Consider the following 11289-nt stretch of genomic DNA (forward strand, 5'->3'; position numbering starts at 1 on the left):
TTCTATTGGGTTGAGGTCGGGTGACATGCTTGGCCACTGAATCACTTTTACCCTGTTCTTCCTCAGAAATGTAGCAGTGGCCATGGATGTATGCTTTGGGTCATTATCATGTTGAAAGAGTGCTCGGCGACCCAGTGTGCGGAGAGATGGTAGCATCTTCTCTTTCAGTATTTTGCAGTACATCTCTGAATTCATGATGCCATCAATAAAGTGCAATTCCCCGGTGTACTCATTTTTGCACAAGGGTCAATTCAATTTTCTTTTTTGTACTGACAAATCTCATTTGCAACCAATAAACAAGAGTTGCTGGAATATTTTATTCTATAGGATCCCATAGAAAGTGACATGATTTTCTGAGAAATCTGTTGGGGTATACGCATTTATACTGGGTACTGTGTGTGTGTGTGTGTGTGTGTGTATATACACATATACTAATACATTTGTAATATTTAAAAAGTGTACTTTTTAACATTAGGTCATGAACTAGCAATAAATATAATAATTCCACATTAATATAACGAAGATCAATAAATATTGTAAAATAATTCATTAATTTGAAATACATAAACAAGCAGTTTTTTTTTTTCTTTCTTCAGAAATAACTGCAATAGCTGTTTTTATTAGATTCTGCTCCCAACATGACACAAGCTACACAATGTGTTCTCAATCTAACGCATTATTTCAGGTCTGTGTACAGGAGCATGCTGATACAATTTATGTTCTAAAATTTTGAAAAATGCTCGTACGAAAGTACACTGTCAATTTCTCTGTCTATCCATAAAAAGAATATCTATAATAGTCTTCACTGACTTAGGCAACTCAGAATGTTAAGAAACTGGAAACTCACCTTTAAATGCTGTACAAACAACGTCTCGACAAAATCTCCTAAAAATACTTTGTGCGGTTGAGAGCTCTCTGAGCAATCTGGCCACTCTCATCTGTGATTTTCTCCCAGTCGGTTTGACCGACGACAAAACCAATTGCACGCTTTCTGTCTGCGTCCTTCTGCTCCTCCAGATCAGCCCAGCGCACCTAGAACATCAGTGAGTTATGATGAGAGTGGGTTTGCTTTGTAGTATGCACACTAATCATAACATTCCCCCAGCACTTAGACAAGAAAAAAAACAAAAGTATAACTTAAAACAGATCGTCACCAACCAGACCTACAATTCAATCCTTTTCAATAGGTGCTTCAATCTGCAATGGTCATTGTAAAGATAACTGAACAACTAATCTGAAATCCAATTTAGAGTAACATAAATCAAACAATATGGCACAGTGCAGAACATTACCCTCTTTTTGCCAGGTTCAGACATGCGACTGGCATAGTCGTCAGGCAGCTGAAGAAAGTCCTCCATGCCGGACACATCAGTGCCTCGCTTTCTCTTGCCTCCACCTGCCAAACCATCCAGTTTGTCTGGAAGGACAAAGCAGCATCTCAAGTCATCACCAATTCCAAATCAGAGGAATGTTCACAAACATTTGTAGCTCACTATCTGCTCATGCCTGCTAACCTACATGCTAGTCTGATTAAGCATTGGTAGTAGTTAAAGCTGAAGTATGAACTTTTTCTGTTCTAAAACGCTTTCTCCTCTTCTAGCTCAATATGCAGAGACAAGTAAGCTATCAAGGTTAATTTTCTCGAAAACTGTAAACAATGAGTCTCTGTGGCACTAAAAATTCTATAAAAACGATATAAAAATTGTTTAGAGCGACCCGCTTGGACCTGCCCAACAAAATTATAAAAAAAGCTGTGGGTGGGGCTTTTTGTTTGTTCGATTAAGAGCAGATGAGGGGCGTATTCAGAAAGCTGTTTTGAAAACAGGTTATATTTGGTCAGCTTTAATATTGTTATGATTGATAGGTGTCCAATGAGCTGTGTATCACAAAAAGTTTACTAACATAGAGCAAATGAAATTCATCTTCTTTCAACCGTTTCAAAGCCACATAAAAGATACTTTAAACAACGTATTTATGCATTGATTAGCCAAAAACAAGTATTAAACTGAAAAAAAATTACAGCATGAGATTTAAACAACATTAGGTAGTAATTTTGTAATCTATATGTTTTTGGCTAACATTCATTTCTGAGTGAAAGTCTAGTTTACACACAGTATTATACAGTAAACAAATATACACTGCCTGATCAACAAAAAGAAAGCCCCCGTTTGGCTTTAAATAATTGTCATGATCTGGGATTGCTTTAATTGGTCAGGTCTAGGCTTAGCAATGTCATGTAGCAATAAAATGAGGTCAGCTGACTACCTGAATGACCAGGTTGTCCCAAATAATTTTTTCTTCCCTGACAGAATGGGCATATTCCAGGTTGGCAATGCCAAGATTAATAAAGCTCAAATTGCGAAAGAGTGGTTCAGGGAGCATGAGGAATAATTTTAAAGCAAGAATTGGCAACCACAGAGTCCTTGCCTTAACCCCATTGAAAGTCTTTGGGATGTGCTGGTGAAGACATTACAGAGTGGTTCGTCTGTCCAGTCATCAATACCGCATTTAGCTTTGATTACAGTGCGCATTTGTCATTGCATTGTTTCGACAAACTTATGCAACGTCACAAAATGTATTTCCGACCAGAGCTGCATTCATTTTAGGCCAAGATCGAAGTATTAAAGATGAGAGAGTCGAACCACTCTGTAAAGTCTTCTCCGGCACATCCCAAAGACTTCCAATTGGGTTAAGGCCAGGACTCTGTGGTGGCCAGTTTGTGTATAAAATGATTCCTCATGCACCCTGAACCACTCTTTCACAACTTGAGCATGATGAATCTTGGCATTGTCGTCCTGGATAATGCCCGTAATGTCAGGGAAGAAAAAATCCATTCATGGGATAACCTGGTCATTCAATACATTCAGGTACTCAACTGACTTCCTTTTCTTGCCGCATAACACTGCTGTGCCTAGATCTGACCAATGAAAATAACTTATTTAAATCCAAACATACTTTTTTTTGGCCAGGCAGTGTATATACTCCATATATACATACACTGGTGGCCAAAGCTTTGGAATAATGTACAGATTTTGCTCTTATGGAAATAAATTGTTACTTGTATTCACCAAAGTGGCATTTAACTGATCACAATGTATAGTCAGGACATTAATAACCTGAAAAATGACAGCTTTGCAGATCCTTGGCACTCTAGCTGTCGGTTTGTCCAGATACTCATGTGACATTTCACCCCACACTTCCTGTAGCACTTGCCATAGATGTGGCTGTATTTCTGGGCACTTCTCACGCACCTTACAGTCTAGCTGATCCCACAAAAGCTCAATTGGTTTAAGATCCATAACACTCTTTTCCAATTATCTGTTGTCCAATGTCTGTGTTTCTTTGCCCACTCTAACATTTTCTTTTTGTTTTTCTGTTTCAAAAGTGGCTTTTTCTTTGCAATTCTTTGCATAAGGCCTGGACCCCTGAATCTTCTCTTTACTGTTGTACATGAAACTGGTGTTGAGCGGGTAGAATTCAATGAAGCTGTCAGCTGAGGTCATGTGAGGCATCTATTTCTCAAACTAGTGACACTGATGCACTTATCCTCTTGTTTAGTTGTACATCTGGCCTTCCACATCTCTTTCTGTCCTTGTTAGAGCCAGTTGTCTTTTGTCTTTGAAGACTAGTGTACACCTTTGTATGAAACCTTCAGTTGTTCTGACAATTTCAAGCATTGTATAGCCTTCATTCCTCAAAACAATGATTGACTGACAGAAAGCGGTTTCTTTTTTGTCATTTTTTACCTTATATTGTCCTTAAGACATGCCAGTCTATTACATAGTGTGGCAACTCAAAAACAAATACAAAGACAATGATAAGCTTCATTTAATGAACCAAATAGCTTTCAACGGTGTTTAATATAATGGCAAGTGATTTATTTCTAGTACCAAATTAGCAATTTAGCATAATTACTCAAGTATAAGGTGTTGGATTGATGGCTGCAGGAAATGGGGCTGAAAATTACTTTTTTTTTTAAATGTTTTTTACATCAGTATTGTCCTGATTATACTTTGTGATCAGTTGAATGACACTTTGGTGAATTAAAGTAAGAACTTCCTACCAAAACAGCAAAATCTGTACATTATTCCAAACTTTTGGCCACCAGTGTATATAATACACACACACACACACACACACATATATATTATAAACAGTATGTACACCCAGTTACCACTTCATTAGGTACACTTGCACACCTACTTATTCATGCGATTATCTAATCAGCCAATAGTATGGCAGCAGTGTAATGCATAAAACTATGCAGATACAGGTCAGGAGCAAATGGGCTACAACAGTAGATTAAGACTGGAAAAACAAAGCAGACATCGAGATTCATCAAACCAGGCAGGGGTACAAAGACAGTAGGCTCACTGCAGCCTCAGCTTTCTGTTCCTGGCTGACAGAAGTGGAAACAGACATGGTCTTCTGCTGTTGTAGCCCATCCACCTCAAGGTGCGACATGTTGTGCATTCTGAGATGCTATTGAGCTCACTACAATTGTACAGAGGGGTTATCAGATTTACCGTAGCCTTTCACTCACAGGATGATATTGGTTTTTGGCAACATTCTGAGTAAATTCTATAGACTGTTGCATGTGAAAATCCCAGGAGATTAGCGGTTACAAAATACTCAAAGCAGCCCATCTGGCACCAACAATAATGCCACAGTCTAAATCACTGAGATCCATGTGATGTGAACATTAACTGACCAGTGTCTGCACAATTTTATGCTCTGAACTGCTGCCACAAGATTTGCTGATTAGATAATCACATGAATAAGGTGGTGTACAGGTGTACCTAATAAATTGGTCACTGTGTGTATATAAAATAAAGACAATACAAAATTTGCAGGTCAAATAGATAATGTTGTTGATATTTCGTGAAAAAGTATCCTTAAAAAAATGAAACCAAATAAACGGTAAAGTAAATATAACAAAAGAAAGAAATACCTACCGAGTTTTGCTTCTGAAGTGTCCATCTCCCATTTGCTTTTCGGAAGGTATCCCTATATTACAGAGAGACACTCCGGCTGTTAATCCTCAGGTGATGAGGGACAGAGGGGACAGACAGTGTGACAGAGCGACAGAGAGAGAACAGGTACAGAATAGGGGCTGGGGAGCAATGATGATGCTTTGGATGATAAGAGAATAGCTTGAAAAGAGACAATTAATAAATCACAACAAGGCAACAGTGAGCTCACAGAAACTCGACTGATAAACGGTCCTCTACATGACACTGTCTTTTGGGTATAGAATGACATAGCATGCAGATTTGAATACCCTACTGAGAGCAACTTGTACATTTTTGACTGCTTTATGCATTCCTTTTACTATAAATCACAAAGCCACAACATATTGTTGATGCAGAGATCTGTTACGTTACTATAAGATAAAACCAAGAAGCCAAGAATGGAACACACAGGATATATGTGACAAGGAATCCAATTTTAATATAAATATATTATATTGGTTCGATCCCCACAGCCACCACCATTGTGTCCTTGAGCAAGGCACTTAACTCCAGGTTGCTCCGGGGGGATTGTCCCTGTAATTAGTGCACTGTAAGTCGCTTTGGATAAAAGCGTCTGCCAAATGCGTAAATGTAAATGAATGAATAAATATAAAATTATTATCATTTTTTCATGCAAATGGTTTGCTTATAATTGTCTCCTTAAATAAATGGGATGGTTTTTGGTTTGACATGATTATTTAAGAGAACTTACAAAACAAAATCTTTATTTTTTTATGAATCACTTAGCACCTGGAGAACTCCACCACTGCATATTTGGATGTTTTAGATTGAGAAACATGGACCTAAAAACGATGCTCACCGAATTGGGTGCCTTCAAATTATAGTGCTACAGCTACATCAGTTTAATTAATGAATCTAATGTACACATTTCACATTATAGAATTTTGTCATGTAATGCATTTTCTATTGGTCATATAGAATGCTTTATTAACAGTTTTACAACCAGAAATTTCAACCACAATAAACTATAGACCACATGCTGCTTTAAGTAAAAAAGATCTTTCCTATCAATTATTATGGCTTTAAACCTGGAAGAATGAACTAAATGTCAGTGTGATTTTAGCCATTTTTATAACTGCAATAACGTCTAATATTATGTCATAAAACAGCCAACACATAAACACACAAACTTCAGTGTTGCAACCAATCAAGGCAAAGTGTAAGCTATAAATATGCACTCTGGTAAAAGATTGTGAATGTTCCAAACACACTTGAACATCAAAGCAAACAATGTTTGCAAGTTGGATTAAAAAAAAGAAAAAAACTAAACAAAAACATAAGGTTAATAAGGTTATAATACAGGGCTCCAGACTGAGAGTAAAATGTATGCAACAAAAAAAATGAATTGCAATAAAATCTAGTCTCCATTGTTGACAGTCGTGAACACTGTCAGATTTGATCTTGTGAGTTATCGAATTATATCTTTAGAGTGTGTATCAGTGTATCTTAAAGCAGAAACATATTCTATGCAAGTACCTGAATCCAGACACATCTTGCAACGTAAGCTTGATTTCACATCGTTGCATTCTACAATGTGTCCAGGCGTAATTCATAACCCAAACGCAAGAACGCTTTGTATTCTCAGCGTTACTGCAAAGGGTGCTATAGTGAGATTAGTGGGAACTGTCTACTTCTAAAGTGAGTTCTCTTTTAAGCGGGGCAAAAGTTTGAAGAGAATATTGCCAAGCCTCTATGGTTAAGTCAATACATTTATAGTAACTTACTAGCATAACATCCAGTTCATTGGCACAGATGTTTATAGGTAACTCTGTCGCCCCCTTGAGAATTGAAGTATGTTGCTGCCATGGTAACGCCAAAAACTCACTTTAAGCAAGTTCAACCAAACCACGCAATGGCAATGCTGTGGCAAATCGCTCACATCCACGTACCTGTTCGTAGAGTATGTTTTGGCTTTTATGTGTTGATATGAGCTCGCTGCAATCAACAACAAATACAGCACGAGCCATTATGTCCGAATTCAGACAAATGGCTTTTTGAACGAATCAGCCAAAAAGATTCATGAATGGAGTTTGAACTTGGTCAGTAATTTTTTCAGTGATTCATACAGTGAATCAGCCATACTGGAATACTGAACCTTCATAACTTGCGATCGCTGGTGGTCTAATTCACAGCAAGACTAGCACTTTTACATTCACATAAACATACAGTATATCTATAAAATAATATCAATGTTGTCTGGTATCAGCTGTCTTTTTTCTTTGGTTTTCTATCTAGATACTAAACAACTCAAATGAGCAATTCTGTAATTTAGAAACTAAAAACACTTTTAATTTTAGGGGCCAATGTCTCCGTTGTAATTTTTTCATTTTTATTGTTTTTTTTTTGTCTGGTGCCCTGTAATAGTATCAATCGCTCAACTGAATATAAACAAATATATAATTTCATCAACAAATAGAAAAATACCATTACCATATATGCTGCTAATATTGAAAAAGAAAAAAAATACTGCTCTTCGAGATTTTTTTGCATTTTGTCAGTGCACTGAGGTCTGTGAATGAACCTCCAGGTTGTTAGAGATCTAGTGCTTTACAAAGATCTGAAGTGTCTTAACATCCCAGGTGTTCATTAGATATCTGTGAATTTCTACAATGCATTAAAATAGTGTAGCTGAGGAAGACAAGGGGCAGTGAAAATGGTACTGACACACTTTTCCACAAAGCATTCATTAATGCTTTGCAAAACATCTACTGATGCCAATAAAGAGGAAATAATTTGCAAAAAGGTATTGAACAGGCTGTTCAAGAAGAAGAATACATTATAATGTCCTTAGTGACTTATTAGTGGATAGCTTAATAATTAACATTATTGTCATTATTCCATTGAATGCTATTGAATTCACATACTCTTTGTTTTAAGTTGGAATGACAAGAATGACAGCCTTTGGCAGCAGCAAAAAAAAAAAAAGTTACTCTGCGCTTTGGCTTTAGTTCATTTTTCAATCATACCAAATGTTGAACTTTATGATGCATAAGAAAGTGTTGTAAAAGAATTTGAGGAAGAACTTAACAAACTACAAACAAAAAATTGTTAGTATAAGGTTTTGCTGTGGTATCAAAATTGGCATTCAAGAATCATAAAACGTCACTGGTTTATTTGTACGGACTACTGAAATGTTGATATTGTGAAAACCCTCCAGTGTGTGTAAACTTCTTGCTGCAACGCTTGGGTGCAAACAATGTCAGCCCAAACCATGTTAAACTGAAAGAATCTGTCACTTTTACAAGCAAATATGTTGATTCATGAGGCATGCTGTGTAAAAGAGTCAAAATAACAACATTTAGAGAAGTCTATTTTAAATCACATTTTTTCTGATGGAAAAAAATGAGGATGGCCATTGTTCAGATCAACTATTCTTCATCCCCACAATCTTTCATGGTTCAACATTTTTAATGCCTTTAAGACTAAAGAGAAATATCAAACATCTTGGCCAGAAAGTCTTCTTGTATGTAATGTCATCAAAAAATAAACTGCATCAATGATTTTTATAGTTATTATCAGTCGTTAACTGGTTTTGATCAATACACGTCTTCAAAATACTTTTTAAGTAGCATAGCTAAACTTCATGCGACAAACACTCAAGGCTCAAAGACCTATTTTAATTGAAGCCACATATACAGAAATGTTCAGTGTAGAACTTCCTAAAAGACAAAACTGAGGTGCTCTCATTTAGAGTCTGATTAAAACAGAAACAATTGTCTGTTAAATTAATTAATGCTGAATTACAAGTCTGAACTTCAAAACCCTTGATGTGCTGCACAAGTCATTAGGAATCCAACAAACACACTTGTCAATTAAGACATACTGTAAAGGTGTTTCTTTAGATGTGAATAGACCGAACTAATGTCTCACTATTAGTGAGGCCATTTAATATTTAGAATATATAAAGTGAGATTAAGATCAGCCAGTCACAGCAAGGGACACCGTTGCATCTGCATGCAATCAGAGAACAAAAACTGCTGTCAGATTTTACTGTCTGATTTCTATTTCACTTAAATACTGAAAGCTACAATGAGGTGCAGCCATAGTGCTGCTTGAATTGTAAACAGAGATCTCAAAAGTTTTTTTTTTAACGTATCATGTATAAATTAAATTAAGATTAAAGAGGTCCATACCCTTTAAATTTGAACCATTATAGCCTGCATATTTCAACAATTCTATTGTGAAAGAGATGCAGATTTCTAAATGGTAAATTACTCTTAAATTACTTATTTTAATAATTAGCTAAAATGTTATTGAACCACATATGAGATAAAATCGAAATGGTTTGGTAGAATAAATGTAGAGAGAGAATTCTTCCTTACACTGTACAGTTCCGGTATAAGAATAGAAAAATAAATAATAATAAAAAAATGGATACATTAAAATTGGTTATGGAGGATCAAGTTATATCATACTGTAGAGGACATTAAAATATACAAGCATCAAAATTACATCCTGTAAATCCTGAAAGATGGTCATCGTAGTTTTTACTGAACATTTCTGGCAACCACAGCTGCCTGCTGGTATTGTACTGTACATTTGACAGATTTGTTTTTTTTATTTACTTTTTTTTTTTTTTTTACAGTGTACAGACACAATTATACTGTTCACATGAAGCATTTCAGAGGAAAATTGTGTAAACTCTAATAAGTTAGATAACGTTAAGTAACATTTGCTGTTGCCAGTATATTTGCTTCTATAATTTAAAGATCCATATTAATGGAGTGTAAAACATAATGCAAATCAAGACGTTCGCAATAATACCAACATGTACAAAGTGCATTAATGACAAAGATTAACTAGAGCATGACACTCAAACCCCCACCTCAGGAAAACTGTTATTTTCTTTTTCTTTTCATCTTTGTCAACTTCGATTGGAAAAGTATTCTGAAACTTGCATGATAGACAGGGATGCTCCGATCAGGATTTTTACAGCCGATCTTCTTGTCGCCTGATCGGCCGATACCGATCCTGATCATTTCACCTTTTCTCGGGATCTCGGTCATAACTGGCTATATGTAAGCTTTCTGCACACTGCCACTAATAATTGAATTTTCCTCTTCCCAGTTATATCACTTTGCTTTGTTTTTGCTGACAAAAAATAATAATAATAATAATAATAATTTTAAAAAGCTTATTAATAAAGCTTTTTTTAATAAGACATAAAAACAAGTATAGGACAGGGTTCAACGTTAATTATTTTTTCTACTGGCCCAGTAGGGCCAGTGCTACAGATTTTTACTGGCTCTGCCAATATTTTCACTGGCCCCAAAACAAAAATGATAAATAGCTGTTTTTACCATCATGGCTTTAAAAATGTGTCCAAAGATCATTCATTTTTTTACATACAGTATATTATGTTTTTAAACCAATGTCCCCCCAAACTGAATCTCATTTATAATTTGTAAGATATGATTTATGCCTTATGAAATCCCATATAAGCACTTTACAGATATAAATTCAGAAATACATCATATTAACCTCAGCCGTCCTGCCATTTACACGTGTTTTTAAGCAAAGAGTTCTGTTGTGCAGATGATGGGTTTTCCATCATTATTATTATTTTTTCATGCAAATGGTTTGCTTATAATTGTCTCCTTAAATAAATGGGATGGTTTTTGGTTTGACATGATTATTTAAGAGAACTTACAAAACAAAATCTTTATTTTTTTATGAATCACTTAGCACCTGGAGAACTCCACCACTGCATATTTGGATGTTTTAGATTGAGAAACATGGACCTAAAAACGATGCTCACCGAATTGGGTGCCTTCAAATTATAGTGCTACAGCTACATCAATTTAATTAATGAATCTAATGTACACATTTCACATTACAGAATTTTGTCATGTAATGCATTTTCTATTGGTCATATAGAATGCTTTATTAACAGTTTTTACAACCAGAAATTTCAACCACAATAAACTATAGACCACATGCTGCTTTAAGTAAAAAAAGATCTTTCCTATCAATTATTATGGCTTTAAACCTGGAAGAATGAACTAAATGTCAGTGTGATTTTAGCCATTTTTATAACTGCAATAACATCTAATATTATGTCATAAAACGGCCAACACATAAACACACAAACTTCAGTGTTGCAACCAATCAAGGCAAAGTGTAAGATATAAATATGCACTCTGGTAAAAGATTGTGAATGTTCCAAACACACTTGAACATCAAAGCAAACAATGTTTGCAAGTTGGATTAAAAAAAGAAGAAAAAAAACTAAACAAAAACATAAGGTTAATAAGGT

The 11289-nt window shown here is 35.5% G+C and overlaps 1 protein-coding gene across 4 annotated transcripts in view; it reads right to left on the minus strand.

Annotated features, from left to right (window-relative positions):
• LOC127624166 (YLP motif-containing protein 1-like) overlaps positions 1 to 11289 on the minus strand; it is a 63438-nt gene that overhangs the window by 25756 nt on the left and 26393 nt on the right. For 3 of the 4 annotated variants that reach the window (XM_052098859.1, XM_052098858.1, XM_052098857.1), the window contains exons 18-20: positions 4956 to 5007; positions 1293 to 1417; positions 848 to 1032 (exon numbers count right to left, since the gene is read on the minus strand). The exons of the other annotated variant lie outside the window; for it this stretch is intronic. In XM_052098859.1, coding sequence (XP_051954819.1) covers positions 886 to 1032; positions 1293 to 1417; positions 4956 to 5007 — 324 coding nt within the window. In that variant the 3' untranslated portion in view covers positions 848 to 885. The remainder of the gene's footprint in view (positions 1 to 847; positions 1033 to 1292; positions 1418 to 4955; positions 5008 to 11289) is intronic. 4 annotated transcript variants of the gene reach the window in all.

The sequence above is a fragment of the Xyrauchen texanus genome, chromosome 30 (genome assembly GCF_025860055.1).
Source record: "Xyrauchen texanus isolate HMW12.3.18 chromosome 30, RBS_HiC_50CHRs, whole genome shotgun sequence".
Taxonomy (NCBI): Eukaryota; Metazoa; Chordata; class Actinopteri; order Cypriniformes; family Catostomidae; genus Xyrauchen; species Xyrauchen texanus.